At 38.8% G+C, this 18,361-nt stretch overlaps 1 protein-coding gene across 1 annotated transcript; it reads left to right on the top strand.

The window, feature by feature from the left end:
* Positions 1–1,026: 1,026 nt before the first annotated feature.
* On the top strand, positions 1,027–14,876 carry urm1 (ubiquitin related modifier 1). Its single transcript, XM_034708887.1, has 5 exons — positions 1,027–1,126; positions 4,283–4,353; positions 11,307–11,388; positions 13,325–13,373; positions 14,089–14,876. The coding sequence occupies exons 1-5, from the start codon at positions 1,092–1,094 to the stop codon at positions 14,155–14,157; spliced, it is 306 nt and encodes a 101-aa protein (XP_034564778.1). The 5' UTR covers positions 1,027–1,091; the 3' UTR covers positions 14,158–14,876.
* Positions 14,877–18,361: the final 3,485 nt, after the last annotated feature.

Below are 18,361 nucleotides of genomic sequence, written 5' to 3' on the forward strand. Positions count from 1 at the left end.
AATGATTGTTTTACTACTTGCATGGGGAATACATGTACAAAAAGAAAGAAAGAAAGAAAGAAAGAAAGAAAGAAAGAAAGAAAGAAAGAAAGAAAGAAAGAAAGAATATATTGGGACAAGCTAATAACAACCCTGAATCTTAAGCAAAGGCACAAATGACACAAACACAGCCAAGAGGTCAACCTCAGTGACTAAACTGGCTGTACTAATGTCCAGTAGACAGCCAACAGTATTCACCTGTTACCATGCCTGTTATTATGAATTATTCCAAGTTTGATACATATAAAAAAAGGTATAAAATATAAAAATTCTCCCTCCATGCAGCTGTTATTAAAAGAAAAAATAGCTTAAGAGAACAAAATATTCATTGGGTAGTTTTTAATGTGGAGCCTAAATGGGAGTCATAGGCTTTTGGAGCCTTCCTATAGTTTATACTAGAGGAAATTCCGTTATTTTGCATTTCAGCTTCTGATTTATTCTCAAACAACAGAGGTTGTCATTTTAACTGTGGACAAATCAGTATCAGACAACCTAAGAATGTTGCCTTGGTATGATCAGATCTTAATAATTCCTCAATGCATCCTGAGTGAGTTTAGAAAGAAAGAAAGAAAGAAAGAAAGAAAGAAAAGAGGTAGAATACATCATAAATTATCAAAGATTAAGGTCCAATATATTTTTTATGATTATTGTTCTGAGAAAAAAGTCAAAATACTGAGATTAAAGTCAGAATTCTGACTTTTTTCTCATAATATTAATAATAATAATAATAAAAATATATTGGACGTTTTTTTGTGTTTGTTTTCAGTGGATTAAAGTCAGAACTCCTTACATCAAAGGCAGAATTCTGAGCAAAAAGTCCAAATTCTGACTTTTTTTCTCAGAATAATAATTTAAAAAATATATATTGGACCTTAATTTATTTTATTCAGTAGCCCTCATCCTCTTCCGTATAAAAGACTGATTTTTTTTGACAATGAATGCTTTTTTTTTTTAAAAAGGGGATTGTATCATATTTTGTCAAATCTTCAAAACGTATCCAAATACGTCACTTCCGCCTTACCCCTCCTTTACTTCCTGCATGTGCCGACAACATGGCAGCGCCCATAAACATTCACTTGGAGTTTGGGTAGGCGAATTTAATGCATTAAATCAATTTTTTCAGCCTCATTGCTTGATCTGTCAGTAGTTGTGGGGGGACGTAATGTTGTTCGACCGCTTACGTTGTTAGTTTTCTAACTTTGTCTTCCGGTTATTCAGAAAAAGGCTTCAAAATCACCGGAGAGCTCACTCACAGTGAGGACTGAGTTTGTTTGTGAAATATGAACCATCACGTATTGTGGTCGCGTTCTCTGTATGACTGGATAGGGAGAGTGGGGGGTTGTGTGAGCTATGGGTGGAAAATACTTATTTCCTCCGTCATGCAACACATATATGACAGCCAAAACGGATCTGACTCCACTCTAATGGGCTGACTGTGCAGGAGTGCAGCCTGTGAAACACTTCAAACTAGGGTTGCTAACTTTGGTGCACGGTGCCATGGTGGTGTGAGCATGATGTGTGAATTCAGCGTATATTCATATTTTGATTCAACTGGAAATGCAGAAAGTGTGTATATTCCCTTTAATCCTTACAGTATCATTATGTAACCTCATATGGATGAACCTCAAAGGAACCACAATTTGGCTTTTTACATAAAAAACAGGCAGAAGAAAAATGAAATGCAAAAGAGGAGTATGACTCACCAAATGTACTTTTTCCATGGATACTTGTTGCTGCTCTTGACTGACTCAAGCAGTATGTTGCACAGACAGGGAGAAGTCCTTACATGACAAGTCACAGTTTACAGATATTTGAAGTTCATTTTTAATCAGCTCTGTGCTGCATCTGTTTCTTGAGTCTGACCATTTAATGGCCATCAGAGAAAATCCTCTGTGATTGGAGGACAGGTGGTGTGATTGGCATATGATCTGCCACTGCTGTTTTATCTGATCTAGGATCTGTAGAGTGCAGTCTGCTCTATTTACAAGAGTTAATAGTCAATATACAGGACAATTGAGGTCCCGTATGAAACAAACCAATTTATCCCAATATACGGGATGTCCCGGCTAATAGGGGACAGTTGGCAACCCTACTTCAAACTGAGCTGTTACCTTAAACTCCTCCATCACATGCACAGCGAGCACCACATTCCCAGTCAGTCTGCTGCTCCTGTTCTCTCCTGCAGCTCAGCCAGACGAGCAAAGCCTGTCATGCTAAGATGTCTGAGCTGTTGCTGAATTATTTTTATTAACATAACCAAACCAAAAAAGCCACAAAAGCCTTGCCGTTCAAACCATAGAGCTTGGACTGAGAAACAAAACTGACTGCTATCACAGCACTGAGACCTAACTAGGAATTGGCTGCTGTAAAAGTGACCTACTTTAGGACATGTTTCCCTCAAGACTTGACCTGATTTTAGATAGCAACCAAACATGTCTCAAGTTAAAACCCCTCAACAATATAAAGATTACATTTTCAATTCAGCATATGTAATACAAGATTAGGAAGTAAAAATGTGCCTTAAGATACAGTTTTTGCACACTTTATATCCAACATTTTTAATGTCATTCATTCCTTATTGTAATTCATAGGAGTAGTCAGTCTATCGTTTTCTGCATATCTGCAGACCTGCTGTGCACTTATTAAAATAGGGTGACGGCAAGGACACTATCAAACATTACCTGTATTTTAGTCCTTTTGTATTCATCAAGTCATATTTATCCAAACAATTACTTGTATAACACATAATTAACTGTTGTTCTTTTCAGGAAATACCCTCAGGAAAAATAGGAAATTACTGGCCTGCAAAATGAGCCGTTTACTAATTTTAGAGGGAAGAAATAGTTGTCAAACAAATTGATTCAAACTCTTTAGATCTCATGAACTGTAGATGATAATATATTGTGTCCCAGAGTTCCAAAACAAACACAGAAATAGGCTTAACTATCCTCATCAGTGTCGACAAAGGCAGCATGGCATGTCATGATCTGACCTCTCATAGTGACCAGGTTTTCTTTTGATTTGTTTTCCAAGTTCAGGAGAAATGTACCTGGTGTTTACAAGAAAACAAGCTTTGTTCAAGCTAAATAACATGAAACCTCTTGAGTAAATGTCTGGTACTTGTTATGAGAAAATTGAGTAAATATAATGTGTGTATTAATGTCCATGTACAGCTTCCATACTGAGCAACAGTGATGAAGAATACATTATTATCATAAGGCAGCTCATATACCGCAGGGGTTCCCAAAGTGTGGGTTGGGACCCCCTTGGGGGTCACGAGACACCAATGGGGGGTCATGAGATGTCTTCAAGAGTGTTTTTTTTTTTTGGAAGTTACTTAAAAATATTTATTATCATTTATTTTTGTTTGTTTACCTTGTTTTCTTATGTATATCTTCCTTTTTGTTTGTAATGTTAATTATGATTATTCCTTTATTATCATTATTATGTTTGTAATGTTAATTATAATTCTTTTACTATCATCATTATGTTTGTATTTTATTATTTTTTCTTCTCTTTGTTGGTTTTGTATTACTTATATATAATTTGTAACTTGTGGTGCGCAAAGAAATGCTGAAAAAATGAAAAGTTGCTGAAAAGTTTGGGAACCCCTGATATACCGTATGACTAAATACAAGCAGAGCTAGAAAGGAATAACTGTAATAGTGTAAACCTCCACTAGTTAACAAATATGTATACCATGTCACAATTTAGATGATTTTATATTTCAGGACATACTCTTGTCAGCATGACATTTATTCAGAGGGATTTTGCCCTCAGTGCTATTAAATTATGTTTTGGTGGAAAATATGAAAAATGTTGTGACAGTGTGATATTCATCATTCAGGGACTTGAGTAATGACTGTCAGTCTGATTCCTTGGCCTGTCCCAGAATCATCAAAACTGTTTCCACTTATCTGCCAAAGCAGTTTGGTTCTCATAAACTGTCCTCAACTTATGTACCTGAGCACTGTGGACTGCTGTCAGTCAAAACCTCCTGCCAGTGTGTCCTGCTTCATTTCCAGACCGAGACAAACAAGATTTATAAAACACTTTCCTTTTTTTGTTTGTAACACCTCAATCGGTATATTTAATTCCCTGTCTTCTCAACTCTTCCTGTCCTTATAGCAGACTTCCAAATGTTAGGGCATCAGAAGTCAAGGATGTTAAATCAAGGATCTAAATGATATAAAAATTACACACATTTGATTGATTCTTTCTTTCTGACTCTTTTTTCTCCCAGTGGTGGAGCAGAGCTTCTGTTTGATGGTGTGAAGAAACATCATGTGACTCTACCCATCCAATCAGAACCCTGTGAGTATTGTCATTCTACAGTAAAGTCCTGTTACACTGTGGATTTGATGTGTGACTGGGGTAACAATGTCAAGGAGCTTCATCTCGTTGTTATTTTATAGAAGACGAAAAAGTAATAATCTCAGTTGTAATCTTAATCTTAGTTAATAAATAATCATATAGAGTGTTTTTGTTGAATAGTCACTTTAAGGATCACCCTGGTGAATCTATTACAAATCACATAACTGGTATAGGACAGCATGCCGTCATGGCAGGATGCTGGGACAGCCAAAATTTCTGAGCTAGCAAATGAAAACAGTTTTTTGGAAAACTTTTTCATTTAATGTTAAAATCATTCTCACCAAATCAACCTTAGCATTTAATTTGTTTTCAGGTTTTACTTTGTGATGAGACTGCCTGTTCGTGTGATGTGTTTAATCAGCACTTCATTCACTAGCACATGAATGCACCATCTGTTCTAACTCTAGAAATGTATACATATTATGCACATAAAGAATGTTGTATCTGTGGATGGTAAGCAATGGGAGTGGGAAGGATAGACCACAAGGATTCAAATTTTGCGGTCTCATATATTTAAACAAAATAAATGTTTCAGTGAATATCTTCATAGATCTTAAGAGCCAAAAAGATCTCTTATTTGTGTTTCAGATATGGGTCCCTTTAGTGAAGAGGTCATAGTAGTACTGCAGTTTTATAGAAAAAAGTGTTGCTCCATGAAACAGCCTTTTTTTATTCCCCACTTAAAATACAAATACACAAAAATGTTTAAAAACCTTAAAGAAAGTATTTTTTTTTAAAACAACAGATTTGATTTAAAGCTGCTGGTAAAACTGGGGGTGCGGTGTTTAGGAGCTGACAGGCCCAGGGGAGACGAGTTATGATGATTCTGTGAGCCCTAAAAAGTATTAGAACACTTGCAGTAGTGACATTATGGAGGCAAGTGTGTTATTTTTCATTGGGCCCAAGATCCCTGGTGGTCCTTCTGGATATAACACAACAATGCAAAAATTAAAGATGGGAAAGAATGTTGATATAACATTATATACTTGTCCTGGCTCATAAGATACAGTTATTGGATCACTGGCACCAAGTATCGAAATCATACTGTGCTCTTAACAGATAGTCTTTCCCGTTTGACCCACCATGTCGCTGCTTCATGACTCCCCATGGTAGCACTGATGACATCAATTTCATGCTGTGGCTTTTTAGAGCATTTCGAAGTCTTGAGTCATTAAGTTATTGTGATGTGTCGTTATATGATTATCTTACAGTTGATTGATTTGTGATTCCTTCAAAATACTGGGATATTACCTTTTTCATGGCCAATGTAAAGCATTGCATTGCATCGTATTGTACCTTACCATATTTTACTGTACTGTACCATACGTAACGCATCGTGTTGTACTGTACCATACTGTATTATATCGCACTGTTTTGTACCGTACCGTATCGTATCGTATAATATTAATAATAAACTTTATTTATATAGCACTTTTCTTGACAAGGTTACAAAGTGCTTCACAACAAAAAAGCAGAGAATTACAAAACATAAAAAACGGTGCAAACAGGAGGGAGAAAAAAGACAGAAGCAAAACAAGACATCTGAATGCAGAGCAAGTTCAAGGATTAGGGATGGAGAAATGCCTTCTTATGTAATAATGTTTTTAGTGAGGATTTAAAAGCAGTTAAGGTTGTGGACTGTCTAATTGTCAGTGACAGGGAGTTCCACAAACTTGGAGCTCTGATTGAAAAGGTCCGGTCACCTTTTGTTTTAAGGTGGGATCTTGGCACAACCTGCAGAGCTGCATCCAAAGACCTTAGGGGCCGTTCAGGCACATAGGTGGTTAAAATGTCTCTTAAATAGTCTGGGGCCTGTCCATTTAAAACTTTAAAAGTAATCAATAAGATCTTAAAGTTGACACAATAAAAAAATGGCAGCCAATGTAAGCTAGCGAGGACAGGAGTGATGTGTTGATATTTTGATGTGCCTGTTAACATCCGAGCGGCTGCATTTTGAACTAGTTTGAGTCTGTGGATGGAGCTCTGACTGATACCTGTTAAAAGGGCATTACAATAATCAAGACCAGAAAAAATAAAAGCATGGATGACTTTAGACAGATCGGAGGGGGAATCATATCGTATCGGGTGCAACATTTTGTATTGTAACCAAGCGGCAAACTCCGGTCTCAAACGATGAAGCCAATGCGGAAGTGTTATAAACTGCAATACATCGAAAATCCGCTTGAGGCTGGCTGCAGAAACACGGGAAACCACATAGACATGAATGGGAAAAAGACGATCTTTGCAGCATTAATAAACATGTTTACAGCCTGGTTCAAAAAACAGCTTGGCCCTACAACGCTAATCTCTCTAATGGCACAGACTGTACGGGGGGTGATTTTTTTTCTAACATGACGGTTAAGAAGATATTAAGATTATGAGTTTTGCCCAAATAAGGACATGACTGACGTGACTCCCGGTCGGGAACACACAGCCATTGGCTAAGAGACTCACACTACGTCACACTCTGCCTAGTTGAGTTCCGCATTACCAATATGGCTGCTGCCGTCGATTTGCTTCAAAACAGCTCTTAGGAACAGATGGGTGACGTCACGGATACTACGTCCATATTGTATACAGTCTATGATTGTAACCAACCTATGGTGTGCTTTTGTATTGTATCATACCCTATCGTATCATACTGTATTGTATCATATTGTATCGTATTATTTCATGCCCTAAAGCACCGTATCATATTGTGAGCTGACCTGATTCTCCAACCTCTAGTTAAAACACAGTTAAAATTCTAGATTTTCTAAATGCAAACTATCTCAAAGCTACAAGGATACAAATTAATGTTAATGCAAACCCTATTAATAACCCCTTCAACCATAACTTTTTAATGCCTTTTAGAAAAAAATCCAAGTTTCACTTTTGCTTTCTCAGCCATAAACTCCTCTTCAAAACTATTATCCCTCCATCACTCTCCCTTTTCTCCATCTCTTGTTCCTCTGCTCTCTCACCCTCCACTCCAACATCTATGTAGCTGTCGGCTCTGTTTCTGAACCGTGCCTCCTTTGCTTGTAAATGTTGCCAACTCCCATTTATGTTGATCATTTATATTTGAATGTTTGTTATTAAAGTGGCTGAAACGTGAAGACTGTTTTTTCCATGTGTCACAGAAGAGCAGTAAGACGTTGGAGCTTGAAGTCGTGTTTAGTTTGGTCATTCCAGCTGCTCATTTTTCAGTTCGTAAAAACTTCACTGCACACCTCGGGATCCACATTGATTAGATTTTGTTTTGCTGAAGGATTCGGGTTCCTTCCTACAAGGGTCACTAACTCAGCATGAAGGAGTCAGGGGGAAAAAACACTGATTTTATTTCCCTGTCAGGACCCAGGAAACGAGGAAAGGAAAAGTTAAGGCTTCAAGTAGCCGTCGAGTAGATGGTATGTCTCATGGTTTCATATATATGAGTGTGTGATTTTCTGTGTGCGTGTGTGTGTGTGTACGTGTGTTATGAATAACGAGATATTTATGTGTCTTTGGTATTTGACTAAACAAAGGGTGTTCATCACGGCGCTGGTGTTACCCTGACAACAAAAAGACAAAAGTTGACCAGAACAGAGAATGTCAGCCAGATATGACCTTGCTGCTCCAGCAGACCTCTGTGTGCTCGTGTGTTTGTGGTGTGTTGTTGTGAGTTCTTGTATGTGTTTGTGTTATTTGCATTCACAACACTGAAAGTAGCCAAACTTTCTACACAGAAGATAAGGTTCAGACTTCTAACATTGCAGGCTTTCAGATATTTTGACATTTTTCCTGGTTGTTTTTCCCCGCAGTGATCATGAAACCGGCCTGGTTGGTTGTGTGTCCGCTGATCCCCCTCAACCTAATTTCGCCTCACACATCAGTGTGCCTTTGATGAGTGTGTGTGAATACAGACGGGGTGCAGTGGAGGCAGATATAATTGCTTCTGAATCCTCCGTATTTCTCTTTGACCCCAGTCGGTGATTGATGACCCTCGACTGAAAGACCCCACCCCCACCTCCCCTCTCTCTCTCTTTCTCCCCCTTTCCATCTAACTCTCTATCTCTCACCCCCCTGGTCCTAAGGATCACACACTTTCTGCCCACGTATCAACAGAAAGATGGATCGCTCACCCCCCCCACACACACCCACACATGCACACACATGACCGTCATAATCGCACAAGACAGAAAAAGAAAGGGCGGAAAAACTGCACACACAAAAGAAAAGCAGGTTTTGAATTGGCGTCAAAATGGCGCCTTTTTCCCGCCCTCCCTCCATGCATCTTTCCCACCCATGCTACGCAGATATCCCAAGATGCTCTGGGGGCGTGTGACGCATTTTCCCTCTCTTTTCCTCCTTCATTTTCTTCCCGTTCTACCTGGAATGGTTGCGCCGTCAAACACCTTCTTTCTTTTCACCTCTCCGCCTCCTAATGTCTTCACATTGTCCTCCATATTTTTATACACTACATTTGTACAAGCCTGTCTGGTTTAAAGACCCGTGTGTAACCTTTACAAGAAAGCCATTAAAAGGACAGCACCTGATGACTATTTCTGTTATAAAAATCTAACGGACGAAAGTTGGAATCATTATCGACCTGCGTATCGAGCTACGACTGCCTTTTTTTGGTAACTTTGAACATGTTTGCTTGTGTGTGTTGAGAAAAAAGACAGGAACAAGAGAGAGGGGAGGAGAGCAGGTTTTATGAGAGAGTTAAAGAGTGCGTGTGAGAGGGAGCGGGAGAGAGAGCAAATGAAAAGTAAATGGGCGAGCAGATGAAAGAGCGAATAAGGGGGTAATGGTGGAGAAAAATTACCGATAGTCAAGAAGAGAGAGAGAAAGGAGTGACCACAAAGAAGGAGTTATGACTGCTGGAGTGATTAGTTCTGTTTTTAGCCCCACAGAGGTCAATATTCACTGCCTGGTACTCTCCTCCATGTGTGTGTGTGTTGTGTGTTGCAGAGGGAGGTGTTTTTCTTTTTATATGGAGGCCTGGAACCGTAGAAAAGCAGCACTATCATTATACTACTGAGCTGGCCGACAGCGCTGCAATTAACCTGAACGCCACTCACACACAGGCATGTGCGGACACACACACTGTCACACACTTTTAGGCACACATCACATATCATCGCCACAGTGAGCAAGGTGTCTGCAGAATATTTTTTGAATGCAAAATGCTGCAAGAACAGGCGTCTTAATTATATTTATAAACCTTTTTGGATATGTTTTCTAAAAATTATGTGTTATTAATAATGGGTATTTTTGTGATTTTTTTTTTTACGGATGATAAATTTAACCTTTAACCAAAGCTGATGAGAAAATTAGACCTTTTCTGATAGATTGGTTTCAAATCCTTTTAAAAGTTGGGTGATCTATTGAATTTTTCAAGGATTTAATGCTCATTAATGTCCCAGAAATCTTAGAATAACACAGTATGAATGACTGACAAGTAAAGCAAGACCGTGCTTAGTCTCCTCTGTATTTATGCTGCGTGTTTCCTCATGTATTTCATGTCAAACCTCAGAGATTTGAGACCGCTCTAGGGTGATGTGAGCTCTGCTTTTCATCCATCTGAACTCTTCAGCCCCCGTGTGTTACCACGTCTACCTGCCCCTTCTCAGCTCTCCTTACACCTGGCTCAGGAGACTCAACCGTCGTCCTCTCACCCTCTGTATCTAGCTCCATCTGCTGCTGCTGCTCTCCATGTCTGTGTCCTTTGACTACATATTCTCTCTCCTTCTCCTTACCTCTTCGTACACTACAAATTCTTCATCTTTTTTATTTCCTTCATTTCTGTGCAAATGGTCAAGGAGGCTGTTACTGTTCATTTAAAGGTCGTGTGTCGTGTGTGTTTGTGTTTGTGGTGATCTCGCTTACAGTGATTGCACTCATGCTCTCATGTGTTCTCGCGAGCCATCGTGCTTCTGTACATTAAGTGGACAGCTGTGATCGTACACACTCTGCACACTTCGGCACACACCCAGGAAATGGTCACAAGAAATTACAAGATCGGTGCTCTTTGGTTGCTCCTGTGTCCATGTTATTTTTCTATTTCCCCTTTATTTATGGGCAACATACACCATACATTGGTAAGGACACACACTCAGACAAAATGCACAGATCCTCTAGCTCTCACACCGTGAATCTTAACGCTAACAGCTGCCCATAACTCTAATATATTCATTATTGGTTGTTTAGTGGGGATTATCCGAAAAACCTCTCTTTGCCGTCGCCTTTGTGGCTTCTGTCAGCCGCGTCGGAGAGACGCTCGACCTATTGTTGAGACGAGGTCAATTTGATGGTTCCAGAGGTCAGGACTGGTAGAAAAATTTAAGCATATGCTCAGATTAGGCCGTGTTTAAACAAGGAAGGTCTATAACTCTAAAATGTTGATATTTATTTATGTGCTTATTAAACCCTTGTAAAAGTATTATGTTGCAAAAACTGTGTTTATGATTTTTCAAAAATAGAGCTTTTGGAAAAATTCTCACTAATTTTTTGCTGTCATTTAAACCCCTCAAAAAATGACATTAAGCCGCAGACGGTCTATTTTCTGTTTTTGGTTTATACAAACGTTTATTTCTTTCTATCCAAGGTGAACAATGCGTCTTTTTGCCATGACTTCACACAACCCTTCCCCCCCATTCCAGTGTTCTCTCCTCCCCCCCAACATACACATCACTCATAAATATACATGCACAACACACACACACACACACACACACACCTATATATATATATCATATACGCAGCTTGTCCCGCCTGGTGCCTCAGTCGCGTCACATCGACCGGAGGGCTGGAACGGGTGCACCTTGACCCTCAACCCTGACCTCTGACCTCTGTTGTCTGCCCCCTGTATGGGTTTTGTGTGTGGGTGTGTGTGTGTGTTTGTGTGTGTCTGTCTGTCTGTTCATCAGGGGATGTGAAGCACCTGCTGGTCTGGATCCAACGGAACCTCCTGAAGGAACGGCCGGAGCCTCTTGTCCAGGGTGACTCTGTGTGAGTGTGTGTGTGTGTGCACTTGACACACACTTGATCTGTCTACAGCTATACAACCTGCAGGATTTTGTTTTACGCCACACGACACTTGATCAAAATTTCTACTGTAAAAATGAAAAGGGTAGATTTTCTTTTTTTTTAGAAGCCTTGATAGAACATTTATCTTTATTCAAAACGCGACAAAAGAAGTGAAGTAGTGGAGAAGCTTCTGGAGCATTTCTCCTGCAGCTTAAAACTGCTGAAATGCTGGAAGAAAAAAAGCCTGCCATGCCTCCAGGTTATGGGTTTCAGTAAGATGATTACCTGTGTGCAAGTGTGCTTGTGTATTTTCCACACACACGTGTATATTTGTGTGCTTGCGTGTGTGTGTCCAGCTCTCACAGCAGTCTTATAGGACTGGCTGACTTTTACTGCTGCCTTTGTGCAGGACTATTTATAGCTCCACCCTAAACCAATGAATGGAGAAAAAGCTGGACTACCTATAAACCTTGTAGATTAGATGTGTGTTCAGAGCACACACTGTTTTTGGAGCAAACCCTCATCAAAGTGTTTCCCCATATCTGAAAAAAAATGAAAGAATGAGATATGTCTTTGATTAGTCTACAATCTCCGTTTTTTGTGTGTTTATGCTGCTTGTGCACAAATACACTTGTTATCACAGGTTCCTCTCATACTGCCCCATCTCACTGACGTCAGAGAGCATCCACAAGGTGGTGAGGAGCAGCATGAGGGGACAGCAGTATCCGTAACGCTATTCACATTATACCTTTACAGTTCACTCTGGGCTTTCAGGGAAAAAAACACCAAGATGTGTTAACATGGCTGCACCCATAGGTGCTGTTGTAACCCTCCCCCTCTTTCCCTAGAATCCCTTTCTAAGGTAAGGGGATTTTAGGGAGGCTTTTCCTCTGTGTTATTTTTGGGCCACCGTTATTTTGTAGTGACCCTTTACACCACTCTTTATACTCTCTTACCTCGGTCACATATGTCTGTTTATAGAACAGAGAGCTATCTTTACTTTTAATCCTCTTTAGCTGAGAAGTGTTTTGGATATTGTGATAGTTATAAAAGCACTTCATGCATATTTCTAGAAAGAGAAAATTAAAGTGTATATTCTAAGCAGCAGTGAGCAATAAGAATACCCTAATAGTGCTTGATTATGACCCTGTTAATTATGACATGAACATAACTCAAATGACACACACGCTCGCACACAGACATTTACATGAACTGCATGGATTTATATCATATGCACAGCAGTGTTGGTTTAAAGTAACACTGGTTGTCTGGATTTAATTATATAAGGGTGTTGAAATTAAAATGAAAACACCCTTTTATAATTGAAAAAGAAACTGTAAAAAAACAAACATGTTTTCAGCTGTAGTTGTGTAAGCTCTACATGTTTCTGGTGATATTTTTCAATTATCAGTCATTGTTATAAGCAAACTTCATCTTTTTAATTTAACTGTTTATAAGGGTTTGTTTGTGAAAAATAACCTGTGACTGCAAATTAATTCCCCAAAAAGAATTAACAGATAATTGGTAATAATTAGCACAAATGAATGTAGTGATGTACTCAAAATATGCTGCAATTGCACAGGATATATTAAAAGAGGATATTTTAAAACTCAAGCAAAAGTTTTCATTTTCTTCTGTTGCAAATTAGGGTTTTTATTAATTGTTTTAGTGCTTTAACTTGTGTAGTTTTAATTTGTTAATGCAGCTTTAAAGCCTATTTTTGACTTGATTATGTATTAATCTTATGAATATTTTCAGTATCCCATTCAAGTGTTTTGTTGTGTTTTTTTCCACTATATCTATGAGGCTTTCCTCCTCTACCTGTATCTTTTACACACGTCTTTTTGTGTCTTTGTGCCTTTGTGCCAGTGTACCTTTGGGAAATGTGTCTGACCCATAGCCGTGTGCTTTCCCTCAGGAGACCTGGGATTCTGGTGCTTATCAATGATGCAGACTGGGAGCTAATGGTGAGCAACTGGGAGCCACGTTCACTGTCAGATTGTGTGTGGTGTCTGTGTGTGTGGTGTGTGTGTGTGTGTGTGTGTGTGTGTGTGTGTGTGTGTGTGTGTGTGTGTGTGTGTGTGTGTGTGTGTGTGTGTGTGTGTGTGTGTGTGTGTGTGTGGTGTGTGTGTGTGTGTGTGTGTGTGTGTGTGTGTGTGTGTGTGTGGTGTGTGTGTTGTTTCCAGCAGCCTGTCAACACATGCATTATTTTTATTTTACGCTATTTTAACCCATGTTGTCAGTTCTCAGGGTGTACCATTATAGAGCTAAATGATGGGGGATCATCCATATAGCTGCACTATGTCTTTATGCATAAATTTAGATAGCTATATAAAAATGCCTGTGTTCATCAGGAGGAGGAAGACCATGTGAGTGTGAAGGTTAGCCACTGAGATTGTTCATTTTCTCTTGAGTCACTTCATGTTTCATGTAATGTGAACACAGCTGCAGAACAAGTTTGTCCTTGGGGCCTCATATATCTGAACACATATTTACATGCACACACAGTCTGAACGCTTCAATTTGAATCCATTGATTCAATTACAGGACGTAACACGGGATGTAAATGAAATGAAAAGTTTGTCATTGATTGGACTACGTTGGGAACACAGGAGTATTTTTCTCCTCTGACTTGTAGAGGTGTTTGAATATTGAATGCTTTGTGTGTTTTCTTAACCTCAGGGGGAGCTGGATTACCAGCTACAAGACCAAGACAACGTGGTATTTATTTCTACCCTTCATGGAGGATAAAATGAATTGAGGAAAACAAACATCTCTGTAAAGCCTTTCTCTTCACATCCTCTTCCTCTTTATCCCCCCACATCTCAACAATGAGTCACCCTATTGGACACTGCCTGCACCGTGACATCTGCGGTGATTGATGTTGGTCCACAGGAATGAGTGGAAATTCAGAGATGGTTACCAAGAAAAATGGGAAAACGAAGAGACAGGAATTCTGTGGACTTTTGTGAATATACTGACATTTTTTATGTAAATGATAGTGGACATGTTTAAAAGGCAAACACGCAAAGCTCTGGTTGTACTGGTCACCTCACAGGTGTGTGTGTGTGTGTGTTAATACCCACATTTGGTGTGTAAACCTTAATCTTAATCTTAATCTTCTGCATTTGCTATTCCACCATGACTGGTGAGGTGAATATAACCTTATCTGAGGACCTACCTTAGATCATAAAAATAATTGATAAAAAGTTGACACCCTTCATAGTTAGCTTTTTATACAAACAAATTGTTGAAAACACACTCTTTCATGGTTATAAGCAGTAATACGGACATTATACGTCATAAGTGTTGTATTTTTCAAATATAACACCTTCCCCTTTAGAGACATATTTTTAAGGATTACTACTGGGATGAAGTCTTTCATTATCAATTCATTATCCAGCAGACAGTTGTGGCTGCTTCACGTGTACATTGAAGTTAACCACTAATTAAAGAACTAATAATCTGTGCATCAGTTTACAAACTATGATAGTGTGTATTTACTGCTTCGGAATACAAATTGACTTTCTCAGCTGTTTTTGTGCCTTGTGATATAAAAAAATACAAAAACATTTTTTGAATGAATCATTTTGATGCTTCTGTTATCTTTCCTAAATTGTGTTTTTTTAAATAGTTTTTCATTCTTTTTGTCCACCATTTCTATCAGTTTATTCAGTTATTAAGAGTTTTGTCTCTTTGTCTGTTCAGGTAATATTTAATTTTGGAAGTTTTTTTTTCAATTCATAACCGTGAAAAGATGGACTAGAACGAACTAGAAATGGAAAGGCACTTTATCGTCATTTTATAAGAACAGTACAACGACTGTGTTTGACAGCAGTCGGACAGCTGTTTTTTAAAATCTAGTAGAAATTAAAAATATATAGATTTTTTAAATGGGCTATATCAATACAGGAAAACAGGCCCCATTCTCACACTCTTAATTTACGAAAGACTTTCCAATTATAATTAATAACCTTGTGTCGTACATTTCTGTAAACTGTCGCCTAGAGTATTTTAAGTAATTTCCAGTTAAATTCTAATTGTTAATACAAGCCCGTGATGGAAATAATGTGTTTTGTACTGTATAATGTCAACGAAGTGACCACTTTTGACTGCCAGGGTCCAAACACTTTCTGTACCTCACACAGAGGCCTTCAACCAGACGCTTTCCTCAATTAGGATTTTGCATCATGCTTCGACAATTCCTGCTGATAGCTTATATCTGATCGATTTAAGGCCCTCTCTGTGATCACACTGCAGTTTTAGGCTGATTAGACGAGACTTCAGGGAGAATTTACCGTCCTGTAGCCCCTCTCAGCTGGAATATTCATAAGAGGGGGTGGTGTGTGTTTGTGTGTATATGTATGTATGTGTGTGTATGTGTGTGTGTGTGGTGTAGGTGGAGGGGGTGGTAGTGGGTGGGTTGTGAACTACAGGAGCACTGCGGGAGGTCGAGTTCTAGCCTCCGGGTTGCCCTCCTCTGAACGCCCGGGGCGACCTAAAACCTTTTCTCGGTGGTTGAGTCCGATTTGCAACGGGAAACCGGCCGATAATGGCGGCTAGAAAGGATATGCAAATGAAGCCAGGAGGGGGTTAGAGAGGAGAAAACGTAGCTCTGTGTTAGCTATGGAGTTCAGGCCTTTTCATTTGCACCAAATATTAAAAGATATCAAATGTTCACTAGTTTATACAGACTGTGGACATTTTTAAATTGCTAGGGTATTTATTCCAGCCATTATTTATGCATTATGGGACTCTAGTGACCTATAATTCCTGTGCAAATTCAACGCTTTATCCCCTATCGGCTTCCGTTGTTATTTACTTCAGCTGTAATACAGTTATAGTTGGGCTCCTGGATGTCTTCCATGATTCCTGCAGGGTCTGGAATATTTCCTGGGATCAGTCCTTATAGCTTGCACACTGACTGTCTGGCTGATCAGCAGGAGGGATAGTGACGATGCAGGTGGTGAGACAGTGAACGCACCATCAGATCACACACATTTGAACACACCGGGTTACAGCAGAGGGCATTAAAAGTGCTTCTGATCTCCTGACTGCGTAATAGTCATACATTAAACTCGAGGCAATACAAATAAACTACTAAGTATGATTTAACATTATTAGGCCTACATGATTTATCTATCATGTTATTTTATAAAGAAATAGAGCAAAACTTACTCGAAGCCCTTCATTATCTAATGCTTTCTTTACCCCTCATATTTAGATTACGCAGTCAGATTTTAACCCATTGCAAGATATTTCTGCACATTCTGATGTAATCTAGGAGTTGACAGATAACTACACTAAAAAGATGATATACAAATAAACACCTTCCTACTTAGTTTAATGTTAAAAGGAACTGCTGCCAGCTTTGCAGATTTGGCTCTTAGTTTCCAGCAAAGAGTCAAGTGCTGAGACTCAAATATGCAGCTCATATTTCATAAACCTAAGCTGAGCTGCACGTCCAAATAACTTTTTAATTAAATTTATTTTCAACCCTGTTTGAGGCTTAGCTTTATTCCAACACTGCAGTCAGATATTTATGATTTTTTTATTGTTTTCACTTTTGGAGTATGCAACGTTTTTTCTTGCATACAGAAAAAACGTACAAAAATCATGCATTCGTGCAAAACATGCTTCGGCAAAAAATATTAAATATTTATATGCGAATATTATGTCCAGTCCCACTCACTTCCACAGTGAAAAACATGATGCTCTGATCTCCTGGAATTAACAAAGGTTAGCCTTTAATGTTCTAACACAGCACACACTGTGTTAGCTGCGTGTGTGTCTATGCTTTGAATTAGAGTTTACACCTAGGAGCTAAATAGGAACAAATTGAACAAATTTCAAAATGTATTTGTGAAGATTCTTTATAGGTTACAGATTTTAAATTATTTTGCACTAATAGTTAAATACATCCTCTTTTTTTAATTGTTTTTTTTTTTACAAAATAAACACGGTCAAAATGTTTAAAAAATTAACAATTTGTTGAAATGAAAATAGGAACAATTTTGAAGCACTAAAAACAATAATTTAAAAAAGAAAAAGGAATAGATTAATAAAAAGGGGGAAAAAATGGCCCAAAGAGCGTCCCACGTGATGTATCAGTGACGCTGTTTGGCTCCACAGATTTGGCAGCGTCAAACAGCAGGCCTCCTCTGTTCTGTTTGTTTTCTGTTTGTACAACAATGTCAAAGCATTTTTAAAATGAAACCCGTAGAAAGTTGTGTTTGGTCAGTGCCTCTTGTAAAATACTTAGTAGCTTTGCTTTAATAAGCTTTAGTTTTGCTCTTAATTACTAAGGATTAATTTGAGAATCTTTCCTGACAGCGAAATGCAGCTTTTAACGAAAACTTTCCTGAAATCAAGAGTCTGCCCTCTTCATTTGCAGCCTATTTAATTCCCTCCGTCGTTACTTTATGTGTCCAGTTTTTCAGCTTTGCTCATCTCCTATTGCTGCACACAGGCCTCTCTCTGACCACTCCACTCACTGCTTTCAACTATTTGCCAAACATAGTCGATACATCGATGCTGCCCGTCGATATTTGCCATTTAAAACAAACAGTCCTGATTAGATCTTCGACAAAGTGTAAATACCAATCGGGCCATGCAAAACGCTCACACGAAGAACATGTTACATGAGGCAGATTCAGTTTGTTTCAACTCCACTTTATTGGAGTGTGTTTTTTCCTCCAAATGTGCGTTACACCTTACCTGAAATGAGACAGTTACAAAACAAAACGACTCTACAGGCCTTTCTATAGAGGCGTCTTTGTGATGTGGAGGCCCACATTCTGCATGTGGCGTTTGGCCAAAGACAGCAGCAGTGATGAATGTTAGTCTGCAGCAACAGATGTCCATACACAATTCTTGGGGTTGAATTTGAGTTTACTCAAGAATTGCGTTTGGACAATCAGACGCTAAAGACTCCTTGTATCCTCTGCCAGAGGTT

This window comes from Notolabrus celidotus, chromosome 19 (assembly GCF_009762535.1).
Source record: "Notolabrus celidotus isolate fNotCel1 chromosome 19, fNotCel1.pri, whole genome shotgun sequence".
Classification (NCBI taxonomy): Eukaryota; Metazoa; Chordata; class Actinopteri; order Labriformes; family Labridae; genus Notolabrus; species Notolabrus celidotus.

Coding starts and splice junctions, on each gene's coding strand:
- urm1 (XM_034708887.1), top strand. CDS start 1,092: ATGGCAGCGCCCATAAACATTCACTTGGAGTTTGG. Junction 1,127..4,282: donor AACATTCACTTGGAGTTTGG/GTAGGCGAATTT, acceptor TTTTTCTCCCAG/TGGTGGAGCAGAGCTTCTGT. Junction 4,354..11,306: donor ACCCATCCAATCAGAACCCT/GTGAGTATTGTC, acceptor TCTGTTCATCAG/GGGATGTGAAGCACCTGCTG.